This window comes from Anguilla anguilla, chromosome 11 (assembly GCF_013347855.1).
Source record: "Anguilla anguilla isolate fAngAng1 chromosome 11, fAngAng1.pri, whole genome shotgun sequence".
Taxonomy (NCBI): domain Eukaryota; kingdom Metazoa; phylum Chordata; class Actinopteri; order Anguilliformes; family Anguillidae; genus Anguilla; species Anguilla anguilla.
In genome coordinates, this window is record NC_049211.1 from 4,224,984 (window position 1) to 4,252,954 (window position 27,971).

At 43.5% G+C, this 27,971-nt stretch overlaps 1 protein-coding gene across 8 annotated transcripts; it reads left to right on the forward strand.

Moving 5' to 3' along the window:
• Positions 1-376: 376 nt before the first annotated feature.
• si:ch211-180f4.1 (leucine-rich repeat neuronal protein 1) lies at positions 377-27,955 on the forward strand. Of its 8 annotated transcripts, none has more exons than XM_035380515.1 (3): positions 4,101-4,369; positions 13,775-13,834; positions 22,666-27,955. In XM_035380515.1, exon 3 carries the CDS (start codon positions 22,786-22,788, stop codon positions 25,021-25,023), a length of 2,238 nt encoding a protein of 745 aa, XP_035236406.1. In that variant the 5' UTR covers positions 4,101-4,369; positions 13,775-13,834; positions 22,666-22,785; the 3' UTR covers positions 25,024-27,955. The 8 variants fall into 8 exon arrangements, with proteins under 8 accessions (XP_035236411.1, XP_035236406.1, XP_035236407.1 ...); XM_035380516.1 differs by having other exon boundaries at positions 22,669-27,955; XM_035380520.1 differs by lacking the exons at positions 4,101-4,369; positions 13,775-13,834 and adding an exon at positions 377-397 and having other exon boundaries at positions 22,669-27,955.
• Positions 27,956-27,971: the final 16 nt, after the last annotated feature.

Sequence of the window (27,971 nt, forward strand, 5' to 3'; positions counted from 1 at the left end):
CATAGGTATGACAAGTGAAGCAATGAAAACTGCAACAGGAAAGCTGCAGACTGGCCAAGTTCCCAGCTAAAATACTGCAGCTGACATATCTTGCGTAGAAAGGACAGGAGCAGAAATCAACCTGACTGTGCCATTTCCTGCCTCTTTTAATGCCAACAGGAAGGGCGTCCTCATTGGACAAGAGAAAATGCACCACAGCTGCTCTCATTGACCAATTAACTGCCTGGCTCCAAGACACTGATCAGCAGCTGATCCACATAGAGAACTATAATCAAGTGTTGAGTCAAAGGAAGCTCGAATTGAGTGAGTTACAAAATTGAGACTACGAAATCGAGAAGAAATAATCGAACTAGGCAAAAAAGAAAACATATATTGAAGGAAACCAGCAAGCGCTAGGGTAGGTGAAAACTACAAACTTTTGCGGTAATATACAACAGCTTACCTGAAATGACTGCCTAATTACATGCTAACACCTATGTAAATGCAACACTATGCGATGCTATGATATAAGAATTGACTTTTTAAAAGCAATCCATAGGTTTTAAAACTATATTGAATGAAAGTTTGCATCTGCAAGATAAGAAGACTCTGTCACATGTGAAGAATTACTGCCACAACAATCCTATCAAACATTTTGGCTTTAATATTATTTTCCAGACAAGCAATAACTTTGTGAAAATCAACTAAGCCTAAATAAGTGTCAGCAAAATGACAAAGAGAAATGAAGTTAAAAGGCTGTGGAAGTTGACAGGGTTGAAAATAGAGTATTTAATTTACTCTAATCCTAATCTTTGCAATCCATTCATTTTGATTTTTGTTTTAAACATTGCTTGCTGATGCATGGTCTCCCTTTATACAAACCGAGAACAGCAGCTGTCTTTTAGGAAATCACTAAATAAAATCTAGCTGTTCTGAATAAATCTGTAAATTCTTCTGTGTGAGTGTTTCAAAACAAATAAATAAAAACAGTGATAATGACAGTTGGTAACTTATTTTTTTTCTTATTTATTTAGCACTTTTTATACAAGTCTGGAACACAATGTATTTTATAGAAGTAAGAAAATGAAATAAAGCTGGGATACACAATATATCATTTATGGTAACTAACTATTAATCCCTGCCATTAAACTTCAGATTTGGCTGTAAGAGAAATCTCACACCATATTATTTTCTTCATCATTTCTCGGTTCTTCTCCCACTTGGAGCACTTTCTGCAGTCAAACAGAGAGCGCAGTCGGAGAGGGTTAAAAATCACAATCATAAAGTGGCTTATTATTATTCTTCTGTTCCGGTAACGAGGCTGCAGACGCCCCGTTGAGATGTAAGTGGGAGGTCAGGAGCGGGCTTTTAAAGTGATGTATTCACTGGGCCTGTAACTACCTGTTCACCAAAAGTGATGGACGTCATCGTGGCTTTAGACAAGGTGATGCTTGCTTTTTACCTGAAACTGCAGAGGTTCCCGAGTGTTATCAATACTCTTACGTGCAATGGTAAATGGACTGCATTTATATAGCGCTTTTATCCAGAGCGCTTTTACAACTGATGCCTCTCATTCACCGGAGCAGTTAGGGGTTAGGTGTCTTGCTCAGGGACACTTCGACACGCCCAGGGCGGGGTTCGAACCGGCAACCCTCCGACTGCCAGGCAACCGCTCTTACCTCCTGAGCTATGTCGCAATATTCACCTATTTATTTATTTATTTATTTATAAATAAACAATGACCTGACATAAGCTTAACTACTTTACCGTTGTTTCAATAGTCTATAATTCTCAAGACACAATGCGACACAATGCGACATATAGTTTGTTGGGAAGTTTGAGCTTCTTTTTTTTCCCCCCTCTCTCTCTCCCCCCTGCCAACACATGAAGGTTTTCACTTTTTTCCCCCACTCAAGTTCACTCGAGTACAGTATTCACAGACTTGCCCTATATACGGAATCTATGCCTCAACTTTCTCAAAAAAATAAAATAAAATAAAATAAAAAAATTCACTGAAGTTGCGTTTGATGGTGCGCTTGAATTCAGCGAAATTGGCAGCAGCGCATGTTCTCCCTGCTGAACAAACTCCTCTGAAATGAAATTCATAGCACAGAAAAGCAGAGATTCAGAAATAGCAACAAAAGAGGAAGATAGAAGTCACCTGTGTTTGCAGTTTTTTTCAGTGTACCTAGGGGGATAGCCAAGCGCTCTCTTCAATTCAAATTATGCGCTGGATCCGTACATCGCGCTGTACATCATTTGCTAACGCTTGCCAATTTTAAAATGAGCACTGCGTCTTTAACCGACTCCTAATGCTTTTACACCTGTTTCATGTCCTACTCATTTGCCATTGTGAGGCCCACGAAATGTGAGATGGATTAAATCTTCAGATAATCAGACTACTGAACAAATAGCTCCAGCATTACTTCCATATGGAGTTATATTACTGCCCATATGTGGGAAATACATAAAATTCACGAATATGTAATATTTATATTATATATATATATATGTGTGTGTGTGTGTGTGTCCGTCCATGTGTCTGTGTATGTGTGCATGTGTGTTTGTAAAAATATGTCATAATTAGCAAATATGTAATGGCAAATGGAACTGGATTTGCAAGTGCTTGTTTTTAGTTTTTTTTTTTAATTGAAATTGGATTGAACTGAATGTACAGTAGCAGAACATTGCAGATATGGTGGAAGAAAAGTCTTTTTTTATGCATATGGCAGCTTTTATACTACATTCAATCACATACTTTAACTCACTGCAATATCTAGCCCCACACCACCAGCCTAGTGGAGCAAACACTTCTCTCCCAAAACATGCCCATGAGACAACCTCTGAAGAATGTTCCAAAATGTACCAAGCACGGAATGCAAGGAGTGTTCAAACATAACAGAAGGTTCAGCAACACTTTACAATAAGGTCACGTGAATTGGCATGAACTAATGTAGGTGTTAACATGAATTAATGATGTACCAATATGTTAATTCAGCATAACATCTAGTTAGTAGTTAACAAATGCATTAATGTATCAGTTACATGATTATTTATACATTATCAAAACATAAACTTATTATTAGCTATACATTAACACATGGGCTACACGAACAATTTTTTAAAATCCCAATATGAACTGGAATTAACTAATGCAGTTGTTAACATTAATCAATGATGTAGAAATACATTAGCAAAGCTGTACTAGATTAACTTCTTAGCAGTTAGGAGTTGACAACTACATTATTTAATGCCAGTTCACGTGCCCTTATTGTAAAGCGTCACCGAGCGTTCTGCTTATTGAATACTGTAAGGCCCTGTGTCTTCACCGTGCGAGGCTTGAAAATACATACGGAGACTGCGTCACATGTGAGAAAACCGGCGCATTTAACACACCGAGCGTTTTTGGTGAGGCTGGCCGGAACAATGGGACTCACTCTGTCAACATCATCACTACAACTGCTTTGTAGGGTTTAAATTAAGGTGGAGCGGTGTGGCCCTGGTCTCAGATTAAATCATTTTCTCCATAGGCAGTCAAAATGACACTTCTGGTGGGGATTGGAAATCATGGAGCTCTTCATCTTTTTCAGTAAATGAATTCAAACCAGCGGCCGATTCATTATTTTAGCAGCAATAAGCATCTGCAGCACCGAGTGTGTCAGTTTGTTTATTTAACACAGCCACTGGCATGTTTTTTTAAACAAAGTACACAAGATTATTACAATTATTATTACTATTAGCATTATTGTTGTTGTTCTTGTCATTGAATTGTAAAGATAATATATTTTTTGATGTAGCTGGCATATGTGCTGCCGACTGTACACGAATGCTTGCGCCAAGGTATTACGTAGGTCCAAGTTATCAGCAAGAAATGATGACTCGAGTCACCCGAGACAACTATGACAATAAGAAGTCCAGAGCATTAAATCATCCCGCTACTGCTGCATGTGTGGTAAGTGTTAGCATAGAACCCAAACTGGACCATTACATCATTCTATGAAGAGAGAACGACCGCCTCCTCGATTTCATTGGAGGAGCCACGTGGCCTAACAATATTATTGGTTAATGACAATGTATCTCGCGGATGTAAGAGGCGTGTACTTCAGGGCGCGTACGGTCCTTCAAATACAGTGAAAGACAGAAGGAGACAGGCTATTATGCGCCGATGCGAGGGAGATGTTTGAGGCGGTTGAACGGCGAACACATGCGGAGTGAAAGAGAAGAAATTAGCTTTTAAATAGCGAAAACCGTTTAATTTGAAAAAAATACGTTGCAGTGAGCGAACGTTATGTTCGTTTTGGCAAGATTATTTTCAGGGATACGTTGAAAATTACAGTGAGTGCAACGCAAGTGCATCTTCTCAACTGGAGTCCGCCTGATATTGCTGGAGGTAAGGGCGTTACTTTACGCGGCTCACTGATTCCAGTTCGCGCTGACCTTTTTCCGTGTTAGTGTATTTAAAGTTAGATGTAAAGACACCCACAAGTTTTCCGCATTTTTATTGACCGGCTGGCGTGGTGGGTACGATCTCTGTCCAAATCCGTGCGTGTGTGGAGGGTGGATGGGTGGGGGAGTGTATATATGTGGGTATGATGATGTGTGCCCGGACATAAGGTTAATGTGCTGGCACAAGTTTACAGGGTTTTTATTTATTTATTTTTTACTTTTGTTGGATTAATAAGCTATATTAGGAAATTCTGTTTTAACAGTCCTACAATTCAAGTTAAATTGGACTGATGTATCTAATCGCCATCCACATCTTTTTCAAATAGGCTGTATAATAATATAATTTAGGTAGTAGATGGAATTGGGAAAACAGCAGACTTGCAGGTGAGAGGAATTTAAGTCCTTTCCCAACTGAAATCTTTCCCTTGTTGTCCATGTACTGCACATAATTTAAAAAACCAAATTACTTGAGATATGATGTAGAAAATCCAAGACACTGGAAGAATAAACATTGTCAGGTGACTGAAAAAATGTACTTAAGTGCACAGTCCATAAAAGCATCTGACAAATATTTTAAAAAAGGAAATAAATGGTGGATAAAATATTGCATGGTCAAGTCCCAAAAACTTTTTTCACACAACAGTTCTGTTCTGTTGTTATGCTATATTAGGCAACATTCACAAATGCATGCTTCCAAATTGAAAGAAAATCATTAATAATGTATAACCTTTGCCATGTTTTATTCATATCTAACTACACAGGGTTGTCTGATCTCATTGTGTAAGAATCTGCCTGAACAGCTGCTCCAGGATGCATTTATTTAAAAAATTTAAAAAATATATATTTTTTTATATTTCAATGGTAATTTTCAAAGCGGCTCAGATAACTGCATTTATCTTTTTTTTTTTTTTTTTTTGCTACTTCATACATGGCTTTGTCTTCCTATACTTCACACTTCTGTAACATGGCAACATATTGCTTGACTGTGTGTTGAAGACAGGACCATGTAAACAGATGGGATTCTTTCTTAGTGAACTGTGCCCACTCACTTGGAACGCTGAATGCATTCAGGCTGATCGCTCATAACGTCAGTTGCGAAATGTTTATTGAAATGGAAAAAAAAACAAACAGACTGCTTATTGCGAGTGGCACTGCTATCTTCTAATTATTTTTCCTCCATAGTTTGTTGTGTGCCTTTGAGACAAGAGGATACTTTTAAATATGTTCTGACTTATGAATGCAACAGCATCAACATTGCCCAAGATGCAAAAAAAAAAAAAACATTATTTCATGTCTGAGTATTGTTTTCCCCTCATAAATATAAGTAATATAAAAGTGCCATATTCCATAGTATGTGGACGACTGAAGTGACAGCAGACACAGTGCAAACATGTGTTTACAGTGCGTACGCCCAGTACGCCACACCTTCCTCCTCATTTCCCCCCCTCACGGTTACCTTCAGTGACACAGCTTTCCAAACGGGGGAATCAATAAAGCTGATTTGTTTCCTCCCGTGTTCAGACTTCAGTGGAAGTAGCGCGGGTGGGGGGCTGGGGGGGTGGGGGGGTGGTGGGGGGGGTGATAGTTCTACACGGAGTGCCGTGTGACCGCTCAGAGGCACCTCGACGTTCGTCTTCTGTTTTATGGCCGTAGCGTGACTGTGCGGAATGTGCCTCTCGGCACTGCCGTCTTTTTTTACCTGGAAGTACACCTGCGTGGATCAGTCCTCCACTGGAGGTACAGGACAGGACAGCACATGTGGACCACTGTGGTCAGTACGTGCTGTGCAGCGTATTTTAAATGCGGCCAGTAATTTGTGGATTGTGCATTTCTGTGTTGTGGCTAAGGAAGTGACAAATGTCACCGCTCTCAATAAGGTCAAGGGTCAAAGCTGCAGGGGACTGAACTTTAGGTTTCCCCACGACAGGATGCAGTTTTGATTCTGGAAGCAATGGTTCGATATTTGGCAGTGTCACAAATTTTGCATCAGGCAATGGAGCAAGAGAAGCAGAAGTTCATAAGACCTTTTTGGTGGGGGGGGGGGAGGGGAGAAGGGTGCGGGTAGTGGTGACAGGGGGGCCTGACCAGAATTGAAGACTTGAAGAGTCGCAGTAACCCCACTGGAGATTCGGGAGAGTGTGTGGACGCATTCTCCAAAACACGTGGTGTCACAAGCTGCTTTTTCCCCCCTCACATAACAGGCTACTGCTAAGCTCACATAGAGAAGAGTCAGAGGAAGACCTTTCATATGCTGGCTTATAACGTGCATCCTGTCGACCAGTAGGGGTCGCTAGATCCCCCATCCCAATTCCCGGAATTGTGTTCTGCCCTTTGGAGCTGGCGCTGGCACGGTCCCAATTTGATTTGTCGGGCGCATCCGTGCACCGCAGTGATTGGTTGATTGCCGTGTGCAAGACCCGCCCTCCTGGGTGCATGAGCACAGGAAGTAGCAGCTTCAGTGACAGCATGGACTGTTAGAGACTTTCGGGTCTATCAACCCATACCCATAATATTAAAGTCTCTAGTGCATATGTGAGATGTTGTGTGCGTCTGACCATGACCTAAAATGGTGAGATAAAATTCTGGACTAGAACCTATCCGGTCATGGGTCAGGTATCAGGTGTTCTGGTCCCAGTTGGCCCACGAAGATCTCTAGTGTGGAATTTACTGGGAAGAAAGTATGAAAAACATCAGCCTTTAAGCACAATTAAATGCATGCTGCTGTAGGTCTTCTGAATTAACTTTGAATTAACTTCATTTGATTATATTAGTATATTAAAATATTTCCAGTCGGCAAACACATTTTAAAAATGAGTTCTAGTTGATATATATTTTTTTGTATTATCAATAATGAGTTGAATCTTAAGATGAATCTTCAGGTTAAATCTGAAGATCAATCTTGATTGACAGTGATTAATTTCTCTTGGATTTAATCTGTCCCTTGGGTTCGTATATTCTGATGAAGGTCACCAGATCGAAATGTTTGTTCCTTATGAATAAAGTAGTGCTCTGTTTGAAGCAATGTTTATGAACCAACAGTAATTATTAATTTCACATGTCAGTTATTTGTAAACATTGTCTTGCTAAATAAATACAAATTTTCAGATGCACAAGTGTGCAATAACAGTTTAACATCTGGAGTGCATGAATGGTAATAATTTTATTTTTATCACTCGTCCACTTACCATTTGAACATTTGAATGTACTCTGGCCCTGAATCAGAAAAATGTATAAAGCAGCTCCTTACACCAGGCCAGGGACTGTGGGGAATGGTAATTTCTCCGATCTTCCTTTTGCATTTTGTTCCACCATTTTGTTAGCCAGACCAAATCTCTTTCCTCACTATATTGGTGTATAATTTGAATTTTCAATGATCTTTTTAATTCCCACGTTCACCTAGACAAGGATGACACTAAGGAAATGGCTACAAGCAACATTCTGCACCACTGTGTGTAGTTAAGAAGCCACATGCCTTTATAGCCAAAAATGATATCTACTAACCCTGCCTATATAAACCCAAATTTATATTAGAATTCCCATCATTTTGGAGATCTTGGTGAATCATCGTGTTAGTGAATATGGACACAGTCGTGTGGCTCGTGACCAGAAAGCCTTGTGTACCACCTCGTGGACTAATAATAATAACGATGGCTTGCGTTTATACCGCACTTTTCTCACACTCAGTGCGCTTCACGGTAATTAAGAGGGGAAAATCTCCGCAACCGCCAGCAGTGTGTAGCACCCACCTGGGTGATGCGCGGCGGCCATTTTGTGCCAAAGCGCTCGCCACGCATCAGCAGGAGGTGGCGAGGGAGAGAGAGAGAGCGGGTTTTTTAGCCAATTAAACTGGGGGGGGAGGGGGGGGATGATTAGGTGGCAGGTTGAGAATTTTAGCCAGGACACCGGGGAGCCCCCCCCCCTTTACTCTTTGCAGTAAGTGTCATGGGATCCATAATGACCCACAGTGAGTCAGGACCTCGGTTTGAAGTCTCACCCGAAAGACAGACTATATCCCCCCTCTACGATTCCCTCGTGGTTCTTTATTTTGAATGTTGCGGCCAAACCAGCCCCCCAGCCCCCCCACCCCCAGCTGAATAAACTGATTCCTGATTTAATTTCCCCCCTTGACACGGGCGTCGCCTAAGCAACAGATAATCCTGCATTACAGAATTCAAGTGCAGAATGAAGCGAAATGCAGATTCTTGTCTTCGTTGTCTACGGAATATCTCCCATGGTGCTCTCTGTGTTAGCGCCATGTCCCGCGCGGCGGTCACGCCTCTCCTCGGTGCGCGCCGCATATCGAATTACTTCTGATGTGTAAATTAATCTTAATCAAAGCCTCCTGCGTTTATTTCTGGCAAAGGGGCAGAGTCTGAGGAATAACTGCAGGATTCAGCTGTGGGTCTGCAGTGGATTAACAGCACAGTGCTGAATCCAGCAGTGTCGCCAGAAATGTTTATATATATATATATACAGTAGTTGGGCCTGGATACAACTACAGTAGGTGGGCTGGGACTACCTAGATTAGGATTCACAACTGGGTGTGATGGTGCAGCCAAAATAAACAGGTGGGCTGGGATACTATTTGTACTTTTTGATACGTTTTGAATTACCAAAGCTTAAAAGCCTGAGCAAGAGCAGGCAGCCCTTAAACTGTCCAGTGGGCGTGCTCAAGGTGACTAGGCCCAGTGTGCAAACAAAATGTTGCAGGAATTCAAATCATTTCCAACAGCAATGAGAAAAATGTCCACCATATGTTGACCGAGCTGAGCCGCTGGCGCAGTGTGATTGTGTGATTTAGCGAGAAATGACCCGCTCTCTCGTGTACCAGGCACGTCTTTTTATTATTTAAGCCCGCAACGAAATTGAAAAAAAAAAAAAAAAAAGGCTGTCGTTGCTTTGCATAATGCACTGACACACTTTGCTTGAGGATCAGATTTATGCTTTAATTTGCAGAGCTAATAAGTGAACTTGAGAGATTTTATCATTCAAAGCGAGGGATTCTGTGGGAGGAGAGTGCGTTGGAGCTTTTTATGTCCCAGAACAAATGCACATGAACAAGCTGTAAGGCATGTCCTTGAGCAAGCCTCATTCCCCCGCAGTAGTGCATTTTAATTCTGTCTATCCATATATCCATCTATCCATCTATCTATCCATCTATCTATCTATCTATCTATCTATCTATCTATTTATCTATCAGTCTATCTATCTATCTATCCATATATCCATCTATCTATCAGTCTATTTATCTATCTATCTATCTATCTACCCATATATCCATCTATCTATCAGTTTATCTATCTATCTATCTATCTATCCATCTATCCATTCATCCATCTATCTATCAGTCTATTTATCTATCTATCTATCTATCTATCATCTATCTATCAGTCTATTTATCTATCTATCTATCTATCCATTCATCATCTATCTATCAGTCTATCTATCTATCTATCTATATATCCATCTATCTATCAGTCTATCTATCTATCTATCTATCCATATATCCATCTATCTATCAGTCTATTTATATATCTGTCGATCTATCTGTCGATCTATCTGTCGATCTATCTATCTATCTATCTATCTATCTATCATTCCCCTGCAGATGCATTTTAATTCTGTCTATTCATATATCCATCTATCTATTATACATCTATCTATATATCTATTTATCTATCCATTCTTCCATTTATCTATCTATCTGTCTATTTATATATCCATCCATCTGTCGTTCCCCTGCAGTGATGCATTTTTAATTCATTTTAATCTATCTATCTATCTATCTATCTATCTATCTATCTATCTATCTATCTATCTATCTATCTATCTATCTATCTATCTATCTATCTATCTATCTATCTATCTATCTATCTATCTATCTATCTATCTATCTATCTATCTATCATCTATCTATCTCGTAATACATGAAGTGCAGAGTCATAGTTAGTTAAAGTTAGTTAAAGTGGACCTACCACTGTCAACTGATCGTAGACTGCCCTGTCCCATGTGTACAGGGAAATTTAGCGTGTTTACACACAGTACTTAGGGCTCAGACTCGGAGAAAGAAGGCTCCTTTCACTCCATTAAGTAGTTCTCGCCATTCAGGCTTTATATCGCCTGACTCTGCAAACCTCTTCCATTCAGTGCCGTGCTTCTTTACAGCAGTGGCCTGGCATAAACTTATTTATTTTTAGTGTCTGGCCTGACAAGCCCAGGCTCTTCCTCTTTATTTCATGTCCATCCTCAGTCTCTTTTGACCTTCGTGCACCACCCACATAGACGTAGCAAAGCTGTCACAACTTGCTCAAGCTTTAGTAATTAAAAGCCTTTTGTTGTTTGATTGTTTTAAAGGCTTTTTTTGCTGCACGTGGAGCACTGGGTTGGTGCATTTATGTGTTTCTCAATTGGGCTGTCTTTTATGATTGTAATTTCATTTTGAAAAAAAAAGAAGCTTTTTGCTATTCTTTTCTTATAATGTTACAATATCTGGAATGGGTTCTTAGAAAGTCAACAGCAATAATAATTGTAATATTTTAACACCATTTTTATTAGTATTATTATTATTATTCAAACACTAGTGATAGTGGTTGATGACGATTATTGAAGCAATAATTTTAGGTTTGATTGCTTTTATAGGCTATGCCCTTGAATACTTCATTGCAATTTTACTGCCAGTAGCTTTGAAAGCCATCTGTTTTAAATGCGTTTCAATAACTTGGAGGTATTTCAATTTGCATTTATAGAAAGGGCAAGAGAAATGTTTTCAGAAATGTAAATTCTGGTGTTTGCAGGAAAAAGTGCTTATTCTTGTGCTTCTGTGCTGAACTCTTGCTTATGAATTCCATTTTAAGTATGGCTTTGTTCCACCAATAGCCACTGCAGTCATACGCTTTGCATTAAGTACTCAGATAACAAAGAAACCAAGTTAATTCCCACTTTGCAGGCAGTGATTATATGCATGATTATATTGCAGTGTTAATATCATAAGTAATTTTTTATTTTTAAGTCCCCGTGGTAAGACCTGGCTGAAGCCATGTTTTGTTTCCCCAGCCCAATCACAATCTTTGTCAGAGGTTGTCAGGGAAAATACATGTAATATCATTAACTCTGCATGTTTATCATCCAATAAGGAGCTAGTGTATAGGCAGAGAACAACAATGACCCAAGTACTGTGCCTTGATGGACACCCATCAAGATAATGACTACAGCAGGGAGGGAAGAAATCTAACATGTTAGGGGCTAACTGATTTTGAGGGGGTGGGTGGGGTGGGGTGGGGGTGGGGGGGTGCCTGAGACTCGGTGCTGGAAGAGGGTGGTCAGAGAAACGATGCCAGCTGAGTGTATTTCCACCTCTTTCAGGAAGAAAGAGATCATGCTTATGGCAGCCAATTGGGCATTGGTAACGAACAGATGAGAAATCCCCGTGCATGGTCCATCTTGGAAGGCAAACCACGGGGGGTGTTTGGGAATTATTTTATTTTTAAAAAAAAGGAAAGGAAAGCAGCTTTCGTCAAAGAACATCTATCAATGCAGATTTCTAAAGAGAGTGACCCTGACGATAAGAAGGGGGGGAGTCACAGGGGGGAAGGTTTCAAAAGGTGTTGACGTCCCGTAAAACTCCTGGAGCAAAGCACTCCGCTCAGGCCAATTAACAGATGCTTCTGGTTCCATCCTAAAAGGCAGGGATGAAAATTAAAAACCTGCCGGCAGCTCGCTTAATAATTAATAAAGCGCCCATGAATTTTTCATCGACTTCAATACGGGCTGCAAATGTGGGGGAAATGTGGGATGCAGGAGATGTTAAAACCGTTGAGGACTTGGGGGGGGGGGGGGGGGGAGAACATGCTCTAACAAGTTGAGTACAGTTTCGTGCCATCTTGTAGTCAAACCAAATAATGATGCGCTGATATTTGGAGGTATCGAGGCAAGTGTAATATCCTCTGGGCTGGATTAAAAACATTTCTGTAAGGGAAATATCATTGTCAGGCATTGATATACGTATGGTGCTGCACTACTAGTCCACTGTGAGCTTTTGATTGGCCAGATCAGTTGGTTCACACAATGCTCATCCATCCATTTTCTAAACCGATTAGTCCTGTTCAGGCTCGGGGGGTGGTGGGGGTCGGAGTCTATCCCAGCATACCCTGGGTGAAAGGCACGTATACACCCATTCATTGCAGAGGCCCACGCACCATTCACTTGCACATTCATACCCCAAGGGCAATTTTGACTGATCGTGAGGCATGAATTGGGGTATGGACAGTGGGAGGGAATCGGAGTACCAGGAGCAAATCCGCCCGGACACAGGGAGGACATGCAGACTCCACACAGAAAGGCCCTCGGTTGGGATTTGAACTGGGTACCTACGTGCTGTGAGGTCACAGCACTAGCAGTATATATTCCCTGCACTTACCATTACTTACTTAAGTCAGTGTTCTAGAACTCCATTGCTTTTGGTCAAAGAGTTTTGAATACCCTTTGTTTTGGTTACCAGTAGTGATTGTGACATCAGCATTAGAATGTTTAGTTGAGAACATTCTAATCACATAGGCCTATTTGTTATCTTACATCTTAAAGGGTTGAGCATGTTAGTCTTACTGCATAGCACTTGATGAAGTTTACTCAGTGTAGCTAAATTTTTTGTACCTGCGTAATAACAGGCATTTGTAATTCTGCATGCATAACAAAATCTGGTTTAATAATTGACAAAAAAAACCTATCAGTGTTCAAGCACTGTGTGCATGGCAGTTATATAGAATGTGGCCTTTAGATTTTGTTTGTTTAAGGATACAAAGGGCAAATAATAATAACTATGTGAAACGTGAATGCCAACGTCTGAATAAGTTAAGCATGATTTAGGATTGCTTTAAGGTACAGCATTAGCAACAGAACTTTTCTGAGGTAGTTTGAACATCTGGCTGTGTAATCTCCTGTAAATGAAAACACAAACTCTGTGGAGTGCTTTGCCTTGTCAGGGGAGTGGACTAGCTTAACTCTTTATTAAATAAATTCGCCCAACAGCTGTTGAAGCTCTCTGTATTTAATATGTGCCAGTGTTTTTTTTTCTTTTCTTCCTGTTGCTACTATCATGTGCCAATTTGGCTTTAATGTTTTACATTGCATATGTGACATTGTACTTGATACAGTGCATCTGTGTGCAAAGGAAACGTTTATTAATATTACTGGTTTTAGTACGTGTCTTTATGCATTAGGCTTGCTTAAGCCTTCCGCGTGCCACATGTGGGTCAGTAATTTAATCACGGAGTCAGAGCCCATCTGCATATTATTCACTGAAAGGGCGTGTCTAAGATGTCCAACCCAATCTCTTTTCATTCTTCTGAAATAGATTAGGTTTCCCCCAACCTGTTAGACCTGCGGAGTTGTCAGCGCTGCAACAGTAGATTAAGTGAGTATGCTCGAGAACAACACCGCCAGATGCTAATGTTAACGTAATGCTCTTGGAGGCTTGTTTTGTGTGACTCACCGTATGAACAAGGATGAGTTTTGCTCCATTTCTGTGTTTACACGTGCTGATGCTCCTCACTCTGCAGACTCTTCAGAGGAAAAAAATGTAATAATGCATGGGAAATTGTGGAATTATTTCCGATGATACACTCGCTCTGTCGACTCAGTGACAGCAGCCGTTAGTACCATTAGCACGCTAGCACGTTAGCTGACGTTAAACTCGGTCGAAATGCCCGAAAGGCGAAAGGGTGTAAATTACACATATAAGTTTGGCAATTAAATGGACGTTCTTTAAGTTTGTTGTTTGCTCTTTATTTTAAAGAAGAAATGGGTTCAGGCACCGGCACCATTTTAAAAGTACCATTTTTGCATCAGTATCAGCAAAATCTAAACGATAATCATCCCTCTAGCAACAATACCAGTCGGCATGTCTAATGGCCAAAAAAAATGCAAATGCATTCTGTTCCAGCGGTAGAAAAAAAAAAATCGAGATGTTTGGTCCCCTGTACGATGACCGAGGGCTAAACGGTGCGGCCTGCTAGCTCGGTTGTAAAGCGATGCGGGCGCTAGTAGAAGAGCGCTGTCGGAGTCTGTGAGCACTTTGAAGGCTGTGTGCTCAAAGGCATAAAATAGACAGCGGCATCAACACCGCGCCCCAAGGGAGAGAGCCAGCGAGAGGCAGAAATAGAAACCGCATCAGCGCTCTCTGCATACATGCTGAAACAAAATGCGTGGTAATATCTTTGATTGCAGTAGAGAGAGAGAGAGAGAGAGAGAGAGAGAGAGAGAGAAGGAGAGAGAGAGAGAGAGAGGGAGGGGGGAGTGATAAAGATAAAGAGAGGAGAGTGACAAAGACAAAAAAAAAAAGGAAAGGAGACTGAAAGATCTTTGTTGATGTCGTGAGTATTGGGACCTTCGGTTGCTAGGGTTACTGAACGTGGTGACAAAGTGGGATCGGGGTGTGTCAGGTGGGGGGACCGGCGGGCAGGCCGAGACCTGCCAATCAAAAGAAGGACCTGTGAAATGCTTGGCCAAAAAAAAAAAGAAAGAAAGAAGATAAATTCAGCTCTATCTGTGAGTCAAAAAAAAAAAAGCTGGCCTTGTGTGGATTGACTTACATTTCTGAATGAGCCTTCTCAGCCGTGTGGTGGATTAAATCTCGTATCTGTGGTCTCACCGGACTGATGCAGCTCGCCAAGAAGAGAGGTTTGGCAGTTACTTAGGTGTTTCTTTCAACAATCCGCAAGATCAGAGGAACGGATAGTGAGAGGGGTGAGCGGAGAGCACCTTCCACTGAGCACTGTCGACAGTCAGCGTCAACTGAGCGCACGAGGGCAAGATCTCATTGGGTCACGACGGAGGAGTCTGACCTTGGCGGAGAGAGATTCTGTCACTTTCAGACGGGAACTCTTTCTGACATGGACGCGCGCACGCACAGGAAGTGGATGCGAGTGTTCTCAGCCTGGCAAAGGGGCCTTTCTGGGAATGTCTTTTTCCAGGGCACTCTCCCTGTCAGGCTATCTCAAACACAAAAAAAAAAGAAAAAATGAAAAAAACGGCATTCCCCGGTGGCACGGAAGGGAGACAAAGACATTCAAAAGGCAGCATGAGTTCACAGCTGTTCGTATATAGCGCTCCGGATAATTAGTGACAAAAGAGTGGGGTTGAAGATTACGGTTTACGCGGGGAGAAGGTGAACCATGTGGCTATTTAGATAAATGTGGGGATTATGGCATGGCTTAGCCGCAAGGCTACAGTGCAGTGAAATCTTTAACCGGTCAGATAGCGCAGAGTTAGAACTGCTTGGATTTTCTGAGGCTGCATTTACATGCACTTATTTTTATGCAGTGGTTGCCTGTGCTGATCAGCCAATCAGGGACTTAGAAATTTGGGTTGAGTGTCAACGCTTATCCGGACAGAAATGTACGTGTGTGTCCGCATGCGCCGATGTGTGGTTCCAATGTGAACACAGGGAACGGCTTTCAAATTGGCACTCACGACCAAATCTCTGTAGACCAATTTATTGATTGATTCATGGAGACAAAAAGAAAGCAATTGGCACAATTAAAAAAGCACTTAAAATGTCACCAGAGTTTAGTTTATTGCGAGACATTTAATGCTTCTGATTTTAGTGTGTGACAGCCATATACATTAAACCGACGTTCATTATTGTAGCTAATTGTTTGAAAAATCTCAACTGTGGCAGAGAGCAAAACGAGGCCTGGAGATTCTGTGGCTAGCGGTGTCACTCCAGGTCGGATTACCTTATACGTGTTCATATCCGCCGGTTGTTATTGACATACCTCCGGGAAGCAGATTGCAGCGTCCCTTAATTGAGGCCGATGTTTATTGCTAACATTTTTTTTCTTCTGCTAGGCCTGTTCTGATCCCTGAGGATAGCTCCCCTTCCCCATCACATCAGCTGACAGCGCTAGGTCCTGTAGCCCGTGTCAGGGCGAGTGTGTGTGTGTGTCTCTAACTGCTGAATGTGTGACTCGCGAAAGTCCTTTGAGCCGCTCTGTTTACCTGTTCCGATCTTGCGCGTGATTTCATGGTCGTTCGAACGGCGCTTTTGGTCTTAGTCATACATTCTTACGGTAATGATCCCCGCACGTGGCTTCACGGTTGCAGAAAAAAAAAAAAACAACGACGGTGCTTTCTGTCTCAGAATACAATTCTTGCTTCTGTCAGCTTGTTTGTGAACAATCCATCCAAAAAAAAAAAAAACGGAGGCTCTGTGCCTCTCAGTCTCATCCATTTAGGATGTGGTTAAAAATGTGTAAATAGTACATTACATGCATTCACTCTGTTGTCGTCAACATTTTTGGAACAGCTAAGTCAGAAACAGGGTAATGCTCTTGTTTTATTTATTTATTTATTTGGCTCCTTAGGGTTCTCAGAAAATAGACTTTCCATCGCTGAGCCCGAAAGATTGTGACGCGAGGGGTGCTCGTCCGGGCTGAGTGCTTCTGATTTCGATATCCGTAATGAGAAGAGACATTTGCCGTCTATTATTTTTGTAATGGAGGAGTAGCTCTTGAAGCACTCAAAAGCTCAGATAGAATTATTTATAGCCAGCAAAATTCAGGGGCAATATCTTAGTGTGTTTCATCAGAGAGAAAGCTAGTAAACACATTTTTTTTTTCAGTTTCAGTGGTTAAAATAAAATATTCAGTTTGATCGAATAACAAATTTGTATATTAAAGCTGACAAAATAACTTAAAATACAGAGACTGTGTGCCAGAAAGGAAGAGAACAAAAACATACTGTGTAAAATAGAAAATTTACTATTCGGGAAACTACATTTGAATTTATACAGAAATATTACTTTATACATGTACAAATATCCATATACACGTAACGTACGCATGCATCTATAGAAATTAACAATAGGAATGGCCATTAATTAAACTTGTAAACAAGCAAATAATTTGGATGGAATTATACTGGATTCAGATGCATGCATTCTTAAAAACATGAAATGTATGAATAGGATCCAGCTTTCTGGAAAAAATATGATTACGGCATTTTATTTTTTATTGATTAATCTGTTAGTGGTTTAGTATAGTACTAGTAAGGTACTCTAGAAGACACAGACAGTGTTTTTATAATTTAGTAACATATTTCTATAAATCTACTGGGCAAAGGGGTTAGAGGTTGTGGAGTAAGTAGGCCTTACATTGTTTGTGCTGCAGTGCTTGCATATATCGGAATCTATAATGAGTTTATGTTAAGTGTACAGAGCACTGTGTAATACTTTGATTTGGAGTAATTGAATTTTAAAAAGACATTAGGAAAGATCAGATTAAGATTTTATTTTCCTTAGGGTATCAGTGCTTGAAATATTTATCTACAAGAGGAACTTTCTTTCTTCAAAAAAATATTTATTTAATATAGTTTCTCTTAATATTTTATAGTTTAATGTAGAATCTCTTCATACTCCCCTCTCCCACTCACACGCACACGCACACACACACACACACACGGTATGTACACATATGTGCACATGCATATGTGTGCCTATGTGTGTTTACATTTTGTACGTATATTAACATTTTTAAACTGAATCGTGCTGCATGAAGTGTTTTATCAGAGTCCCCATAACTTTTTTTTTTTTTCTTGTTCTATTTCGGTCGCCTCTTTTGATTTCCGTGTGTAAATTATTTAGCTGATTTTGACTGCGCGCTCCTCTGGAGTGGCTCTCTGCTCCCTGTGATCCAGCTGCACTTTCCTGCTGTTTTCCACCCCGCGGTCCCGCGCGTGAGTACGGGGGGGGGGGGGGGGGGGTTTGGCGCGGGGGGCGGGGGGGCCCAGGCGACCCCAGAGGACGCCTCGTCGCCGATGGTTGCCTGGGGGAAGGCTGGGGTCCCGCCGCAGCCACTTCCTCTCAGGTTGCCATGGCGCCGTGGCAAGGTGGCCCCATTTCCTGTCGCGGAGAGGGGGGGGGGGGGGCCTGCAGGGGTTAGGTCCTGAGCAGGCCGCCCGCTCTCTAATGTGATCGGACAGGCGTGGTGGGCACTGTCACACTTACCGGGCAGGCCGGGGGCCTAACTGAACGCGAAGCGAGGGCGCGGCTCGGGGGGGGGGGGAGGGCGGGGGGGGGTGTGGGGTGGTGGGGGACTTGCCGCCAGATTCATCGTGCTGCGGGAACAATCTCTGTCTCTCTGAAAAAGGTCTCATAGCGGCAGGTGGGGCAGGGCAGAGCAGCACAGTACAGAGCAGGGCAGAGTAGGGCAGGGCAGAGCAGGGCAGGGCAGAGCAGGGCAGGGCAGAGCAGGGCAGAGCAGAGCAGAGCAGAGCAGAGCAGAGCAGGGCAGAGCAGGGCAGGGCAGAGCAGGGCAGAGCAGGGCAGAGCAGAGCAGCACAGTACAGAGCAGAGCAGAGCAGAGCAGGGCAGAGCAGGGCAGGGCAGAGCAGGGCAGGTGCTCCTCGCCGCTGTAGCCCTAGTCCTCCGCAGGCCTTTAAAAGCGCTCCCCCCCCCTCCCCCCCCCCCGGCACTCCCCCCGGCGCTCCAGGCAGCCCCCGTTCTGCCGCTCGCGGCTTCCCCCTCGCTCTGGTGCGGCTCCCCGGGGACTCAATTTGTGTGCGGAGCTTGAAAGGAAAGGGGGGGTAATTATTCCCGCCTTTTGAGTTCGTTTTCGTTTCTCTCCCTTCTCTGGCGAGCGCTCGGGGTGTCGGAGCTCTGCACGCTCCGCGCGCCTCGCGGTGTACCCGCTCGGCTTCGTCGCGGGATTCGTCATGTGAGCGCTTCGGAACGCTGCGCAGATTAAATTCGGTGCGGGGATGCGGGGACGACGTGCCAGCACAGTGATGCTGCAGTCTTTTGCATGTGCAGTGATTCTGCAAGCTTCTGCAGTCTTCTGCATGCGCAGTGATTCTGAAGTGATTCTGCAAGCTTCTGCATGCGCAGTGATTCTGAAGTGATTCTGCAAGCTTCTGCATGCGCAGTGATTCTGAAGTGATTCTGCAAGCTTCTGCATGCGCAGTGATTCTGCAAGCTTCTGCAATGTTCTGCATGTGCAGTGATTCTGCAATCCTCTGAATGTGCAGTGATTCTGCAGTAATTCTGCATTCTTGTGCATGTGCAGTGATTCTGTAATGTTCTGCATGTGCAGTGATTCTGCAGTCTTCTGCATGTGCAGTGATTCTGCAATGTTCTGCATGTGCAGTGATTCTGCAGTAATTCTGCATTCCTTTTCATGTGCAGTGATTCTGCAGTCTTCTGCATCATACACATGCGTTTATCCACATGGGGAGAATAATTATTTTGGGCAGACTGATTGAGGAACAACATTGATGGGGGTTGGAGGGGGGGGGGGGGAATTGTCACGGCCTCCCTGAAACTTCCTGGAATGGTTTAGTGCACATCTATTAAAGGAGCGTAAATTCGATTTACATCCCAGTTTAAATATATTAATACATAGGAACACTTAGACATGGGCATTACCAGGTCCTTAAAAAGGTTAAGAGACTCAGCGGGGTTGGGGTTGGGTGGGGTACGCTATTTTTTCCCTTTTAATTTAGTCATTTCATTGAGGCATTTTAGGGTGTAAATGCAGCACGTCTCTAAATTATGCTTAATTTTGATAGAACATTAAAGACCGTTCATTCCCCTGCTAAATGAATTACAAGTGATGCTCTCACTAAAAATGAAATTAAATAGAGGCTTTAGAAATGGACATAAAAAATATACAGAGGACACGACCTCAGTGTCCTCAGTGGTAGTTATAGCCCTGCCAACAGGCTAGTTTAACATTTATTGCTTAATTCAGAAGAGCTATTTTGATTATACAGATAGATCGGACCCCCTGTGCCGCAAAACTTTAAAGACATTTTTTCCTACACTGAAGACGCGGCATGTGCCAGTGCCAGCCATTTGGTGGCTCAAGGAATTACAGGATATTACATCATAGAGTCCTCTGTCCTTGTGTCCTTAAAAAAAGGGTGTACACACTTAAGTAGGCGCCATGCCAAAGTGCACAAAGCTCCTTCGCGGTGATGTAACTTTGAATAAACGCGGTGAAACTTGGCGTTGTAAACGTGAGCGGAGGCTAAGGACGCCGGGCGCGACAAGCGAAGCTTTGATCTCGTATCTCTGATGGCCGAGACTCCGACTCTCTTGCTCAACCTGTTTAGTCTTTCAGTGAACCCAAACAGCTCTTCTTATCTTATTCAAAATCGTAGGTGGCGGAGGTGTGTATTGTGACCCGCTTGAGCACAGTGCGTACTGTTTGTACTCAAACGGTTTATTCAAACACGGAGTGTAGCACAGTGGGTAAGGAACTGGGCTCGTAACTGAAAGGTCGCAGGTTCGATTCCCGGGTGGGACACTGCCGTTGTAACCCTTGAGCAAGGTACTTAACCGGAATTGCTTCAGTATATATCCAGCTGTATAAATGGATACAATGTAAAATGCTATGTGAAAGTTGTGTAAGTCGCTCTGGATAAGAGCGTCTGCTAAATGCCTGTAATGTAATGTAAATGTTCCTTGTTTTTCTGCAGCACCCAGTTGTACGGTGTCCATTAAGGGCCAGTTTTTATTGCGGCTGTCTGGTTGTACCTGTTGCCTGTTCGCTTCCATCAGTCGGCCTCTTTTGCTGTGATTTGCTGACGTGCTGGTGAATCAGCTGCATTCCTGACACATTTCTGTAGGGCCGGGCAGTGGAGGATACAGTATCAGTACACCCACCAGGAGAGGCCTTCAGGAGAGCGAGGTTTTATAGTCGGTGATAAATTTATTGACTGAAGCAGAGTTCAGTTGGTCTTGTTAAGATAAAAATTGACAGGCTAAAGTTTCCAAACAAAGGGTAGTACAAGATACAGTAAACGCAGTGTTTTGTACTCGGAAGACGGCCCACTTGGCAATAGGTGGGGGCGCCGGAGGATCCCACGCAAAGTCTCGACAAACGCGTAAATTCTCTGTCAGTAAATCGGTGAAACGGTTGGCTCGCTCTTCATTAGGCGCGGGATTGCCTTACCCCGGGCTGTTCCAGAAAAACAAAAGCAGAGCCCAGCTGCGGAGGCAACAGTTTAGGCCGCCGGTGATTCGGTGTGCGGCGATGCCTGTTAGCTGTCACCGGCCTCCCACCGGCTTTCCACACCCACCCTGGAAACCCTGGGCTCATTATCCGGCGTCTGCCGCGAGCGAAAGCGGGAAGGGAACGTCGTGGCAACGCAGGAAACAAAGGGGGGGGGGGGGGGGGGGGGTGGTGGGGGGGTGGGGGTGGGGGGGTATGGGGGTATGGGGGGGGGGAGCTTCACCGGAGATGTGTGCTGGAAGATGTAGATCAATTAAAATTACGTTAATTAACAGGAACTGAGGAAATGGCCGCCATTAGAATTTTGCCAATTGCCATGACGACGCCCTTTCGTTAACCTTGCCTTCTCTTGGTGGGTGGGGTGGGGCGGGGTGGGGTGGGGGGGGGGGGTCATAAACGTTGTACTTCCTGGGCTATAACCGAACAGAAGTGCCTTATGAAGTCTCGGCTGAGGCGGAGAGGGAGACAGTTTGCTGTCTTTGGTCCTGCGATGTTTTCACAGCTTTGGGAGATTTATCGCGCCGCGAAAGCTCTGCATCATTTTTATGGCCTGGGTTTTCTCTTACGGCTGTTTGTGCTTTACAGTCGCGGCTCTCTGGTGTTTTATACACAGCGTATGTCCAATGGCAACTCATTTTCCTCTGCGGCAGTAATTCATGGGAGCATTAAGCTTGATATCACAGCAGTCATTATTCATCACCCTATTCATCTTCCGAGAAGTGTTCTCGTTCTGCCGTTACAGGGATTTTTTCATTCTGTCCGTGCTTTTATTTCCGTGCCGGAGCAGAGCTCGGACAATAAACAAATATGTTCACGTTTGCATTTGTTAGAGTGGACAATGTATGTATAAATAAATAATTACTCGAGGATTTTTAAAAAATGCCCACAATCGATATGTCTCTTGGTTTAAGAGTCCATAGCTTTTAAAAGTTGCAGTGACTATTTTAACTGCGGAATGAAGTGTAGCAACTAAATGAAAATCACTAAATAAAAACGAGATGCCCTACTTCTGTCTATAGAGGAATATGACTATTTTCCTAGTAATGACTATCATCCCTTCTATTAATGGAATAATGACTATGGCCCCTGCTATTCTCCTGTATATTTAATTATTAATGTTTGGATTCATTTGAAATGGGATGAAATGAGATTGTGTAATATTTATGTGAAATATCAGTTCGTGGTTAATAATCGGTTCTGCGGTGTACTAATGACGTCTTCCTTTTTTCTTCAGCAGAAATCTGGTGCAGGAATCACTGTGATCCACCCTGCCCTGTCCATCCTTCAAACGTTCCAAGGTCTAAGCTTCACCCGGGTTGCTGCACATCGTAAAAAAAAAAAAAAAAAAAAAACCATGGAGAGAACAATCCTTTGCGCGCTGTTGCAGTCTTGTGGCCTCCTGTTGGTGCTGTGTCACTGCTCATTGGCCGGTTCCTCCTGCCCGGCGCAGTGCGTGTGCGAAACTCGTCCGTGGTACACCCCTCAGTCCGTGTATCATCAGGCCAGGACCGTGGACTGCAATGAGCTGCATCTGAGCAGGGTACCCCCGAATATCTCAGGCGACACTCAGGTGCTGCTTCTCCAGAGTAATAACATCTCCCACGTCACCGTGGAGCTCCAGAGTCTGGTCAACCTCACGGAGCTGGACCTCTCCCAGAACCACTTCACGCAGATCCGGGACATTGGACTCAATAACTTCACCCAGCTCATCACCCTCTACCTGGAGGAGAACCAGGTGAAGGAGCTTCCCGATTTCTGCCTGAAGGACCTAGCCAACCTTGAGGAACTGTACATCAACCACAACCAGATCTCTTCCATCGGCCCAAAGGCCTTCTCAGGCTTAAGTAACCTGCTGAGGCTTCATCTTAACTCCAACAAGCTGGTGGCCATAGACAGTCATTGGTTTGAATCCCTCCCCAACCTTGAGATCCTAATGATTGGGGAGAACCCCATTCTGGGCTTGCAGGACATGAACTTCCATCCCCTCTCTAAGTTGCATAGCCTGGTGCTGGCTGGCATGGGGCTCAAGGAGGTTCCTCCAGGGGCATTTCAGGGCCTTGACTACCTTGAGAGCCTCTCCTTCTTCGACAACAGGCTGATGTCCGTGCCCAAGGACGCCCTCCGCGAACTGCCCAACCTCAAGTTTTTGGACCTCAACAAGAACCCCATCAGTCGAGTGCAGGAGGGGGACTTCCAGGACTTCCTCCACTTGGAGGAACTAAGTCTGAACAACATGGATGAACTGGTGGCTGTGGAGAGGGGAGCATTCGCAAACCTGCCAGAAATGGCCAAGCTGGAGATTCGCAGCAACCCTCACCTGTCCTACATCGACCGCGCTGCGTTCATGGACGTGAGTGCCCTGCGCACCTTACTGGTCAGCAACAATGACCTCAGCCTCCTGCCCCGCGAACTCTTCGCCTCCTTCCCCAGACTCGACGAGCTCAGTCTCCATAGCAACCCGCTCAGGTGCGACTGCCTCTCCACCTGGTGGCCGGTGCTGGGGAACCAGTCTACCCTGAGGCTGCTGGAGTCTCAGACCACCCTCTGTGCCTTCCCGCCCCACCTGGCTGGCCGCCCGCTCCAGGAGGTCGTCGCCACGAGCTGGAATTTCGCCAGCAACACCTGCCTTCCCCTCATCTCCCTCCACACTTTCCCGCCTCATCTGAACGTCTCGGCGGGGGAGCCCCTGACCCTGCACTGCTGGGCCGGGGCGGACCCCGCCCCTCAGTTCTACTGGGTGACACCGACGGGCGACAAGGTCACCTCAGAGGTCGTCTCGCCAGCCCTGAACGACAGCGGCGGCGCCAAGAAGAAGCACAGGCTGCAGGACCAAGGAGCCCTGGAGATCCGGCACGTGGGCGCGGAGGACGCCGGCCTCTACACGTGCGTGGCGTGGAACGCCGACGGCGCCGACACGCGCAGCGTCACCGTTTACGTGGACAGGAGCGACTGGCGCGGCGGCGGCGGCGGGCGTGGCGCGGGGGATGGCTCGGGAAACTCCACGGGGGCCTTGGTCGTTCTGGCCAAGATCATCCACTCCCAGTCGGTGGTGCTCGAGTGGAAGGTCTTCCCGTCCGCGTCCTCCGCCCACGAGGTCGGCCAGCCCAAGTGGGCCAGCGCCGTCATGAAGATCGACAACCCCCAGATCAGCTACACGGCCAACGTCCCCGCCGACGTCCAGGAGTACAACCTGACGCACCTGCTGCCCTCCACGGAGTACCAGGTCTGCCTGACCATGTCCGCCTCGGAGCAGCCCGTGCAGCGGTCCTGCATCAACGTGACCACCAAGGAGGCCAGCTTCGCCGTGGAGATGGTGGCGCAGCCCACCAACGTGGCCCTGGCGGCCGTCATGGGCTCCCTGTTCGCCATCTGCATCATGGCCCTGCTGGTCTTCTACATGGGCCGCCGCGTGAAGCAGAAGTCCTGCCACCACTCACTGAAGAAGTACATGCAGCACGCCACGTCCATCCCCTTGAACGACCTCTACCCGCCCCTCATCAACCTGTGGGAGAGCGAGGCGGAGAAGGAGAAGGAGGGCCCGGTCGATCCCCAGAACTCACAGATAGACACGTCGAAGACATACATGTGGTAGTCGGAAGCAAGCAAGTTTGTTGAAACACGAAAAAAAAAAAAGACTTTCAAAACTGTAGTATAATCTGACTTTATGGTTTTTTTTTTGCTCTCGTTTGCCATCTAAAAATAACAGAACAACGTGATGGTGAAAGTTAGATGTATTTTTAAATGTGTAAATATCACATTCTTTCTGTTAGGCCCACACTTTGATTTCTCTTGCACTTAGCAGGAATATAAATGTTTTTGCGGTCTTAAGAAGTGACAGGTACAGAATGGTCTCAGCCTTGAGTAATTGAGCTGCACAAAATTCAAGCTGTTTATGATGAATATATATCATTATATTGTTTATATAAGTAAAACAATGAGGCGAGAGAGGTTTCAAGCTCTTCAATACACGACCATGTCTTGTCATTCCGGTCTCCTGGTTTAGATGCCTGGAGAGGCCCGTATGGAATGTGTATGCGCATTCCGGGTTCCAAATTCCAGCTTGTCCAGTTACCTCACAAACTTCCCAAACCCTTCCACCTTAGGTTGGAATGGGACGTTACCCTTTGCTTTCTTTTCTGCTTGGATGTAAATCAGTGGTTAATTTGAGTGCCAAAATTTGCTCACGTGACAGTTTTGGGAATGGCTGCTTCCCGAGGCTTCATTAGTGGATTTGTGACCGTGTATAATTTATTTTTTATATTTTATTTATCTGTGTATTTCTATTTATTGATCTGATGCACATATGAGTGAATAATTTAGAGAAAACTAGATAGCAAAAATAAACATTGTACAACTATAAACATAGGAAACAATTTATCCGGATATCAGATAGCCATTACTGTGATCTATAGCAATCAATATGAAGTCAGACTGTGGTCAGCAGAACCATTGTCTGAGAAAAATGTGGATTCAGTTATAGTGGTATATTTGTGACAGATTAGTTGGGTTTCCAGGTCTGTTCTGAAAAGGTGAGTATTTTGAGATGGGGCCAAAGTTATTTTACAACTCTGAGGGGGGTATGGGGCAGTGGTGGTAGGGGGGAGGAGGGGGAAAAAAGCCAAATGGCTTCAGAGGAGTTGAGTTAGCAGCCAGGAATGTGGAGAGGGATGAGGGCCAAAGGATGTACTGATTCTGATTCTGATCTCCATTCTGATTCTAATTCTGATTCTGATTCTGATTCTGATCCTGATCCTGGTTCTGGTTCTGGTTCTGGTTCTGGTTCTGTTCCTGATTCTGAGTCTCACTCTGAACTGTTTAAGGAACATTGTATGGCCATTTTTAATGGATTTGGGCTACATTTACACCTGGTAGCCAGTAGAGTCCACTCAGTGGAGTTGCAGGAGCCGAACTGGGAGATCAGCGACATTTGGATGGAGTGGGTGGTGATTCGCATGTTCAGCCATTATTTACAAATAAAGCTTACCTGCATATTCCTGAATGGATACTTGAAGTCTGTCATATCCATTGTTTGCCCATTTTGGCCATACATCCAAGACAAGAGAAACCTTAAATAGGTTTTAAGCCAGACCTGTTAATGTTTTTCCTGGAGTCCTGCCAAATATTTGTGAAACGTATTTAGTATATCGATTATTAGAGTTTGAGAAGTTAGTGACCCTAATCATCAAATTTTTCTATGGATACCTTACATTTTCATGAATACATGGTGGGATTTGTAGTCTTTATATTACCAAAAAAAAAAAAAAAAGAACAATAAGAAATATCTATTACAAAAATTACAAAACAGCTAAATTGCGGTTAGGGAGTGAGGCAGTTGTGATGTACTTGTTTGCACATATAATTAATAGTAATGCTAAACCTAGTCCCTGCCAGTTGTGTTAGACATGTCAAGGGAATGTTGTATGTTTAAATTAAGATGGTAGTCGGTGCAGATGGTGCACACTAAGCTCAGTCGAGCTCAAACCAGTGCTTTGACTGCTGCACAGATACAGTTACAATGTGTATTGTGTGGGGTAAATTCTTGTAATAAACCATGGATTCGTTCGGAGTGACTCTTGATGTCAGAATGTATTAATTTCAGTCTTCACGTAGATCATTTACAAACAGAATAATTATAGCACTCTGAATGTCCTGTTAGCACTCAAGTGTATTTGGCGGAGAAAATTAATATTTTTTCTAAAAAACGCATGTATTCACTGACAATATCTCTGGAAGAATATCAACACCTAATAATGCTTGTTGTGATAATAGACATATTACATTTTTTTTATTTTTAAGCTACATAAATAGTGTGTTATAATAATGAATATGACTGTATGGAGCCACAGCGATGTATATTTAAAACAAATTGTAACAGTTTCATTTACTGGTGATATGTATCTGTATGCTTTTGAATAAGTTTAAAAGAAAGAATACAAGTAAAATAAATGCTCTGGGTTAAATATGCTGTGACTGAAATGCACTGTACTTAGAACAGAATCCCAGCAGAGAGTTTGCATTTAGTCTTTTTTTTATTACTTCATATTTACATTAAAATGCTCAATATTTAGCAGTCCAGCATGACTTTATGGACACCGCCATGGATCACATATTATTCATGTTAACTTTAGAGTAATTATTTATATGTACGTTTAAAGTGTAAATATTCAGAATTTCTTTATTTAAAAGATTTTAGCACATTGTTTTAGAGATATTACCTGAGAATAATGTATAAAAATGTTGTGAGATCAAAATACGCCCCCTAGTGGAAGATTATGAAGAAACATTGTTCTTTATGGATTCCATTTATCAGTGAATAGCAGGGTATTTTTTATAAAGTTTAAGACATATTATTGTATTTTAATTAAATGAATGACCAATCATACAAAATGCTGTAAAGATATGTGTCTCTGTAGTATATATTTTATATAGAAATAACTCAGTTGGAAATAACTTGAATTGTTGCTGTAAGAAACATGTAAATTATTCCGAAATGGTAATAAACAACAGAATCACAAATCCTAGAATACGTTGTTGTTGTAT

Coding starts and splice junctions, on each gene's coding strand:
- si:ch211-180f4.1 (XM_035380512.1), top strand. CDS start 14,917: ATGCTTGGCCAAAAAAAAAAAGAAAGAAAGAAGATAAATTCAGCTCTA. Junction 14,968..22,668: donor AGATAAATTCAGCTCTATCT/GTGAGTCAAAAA, acceptor TTTCTTCAGCAG/AAATCTGGTGCAGGAATCAC.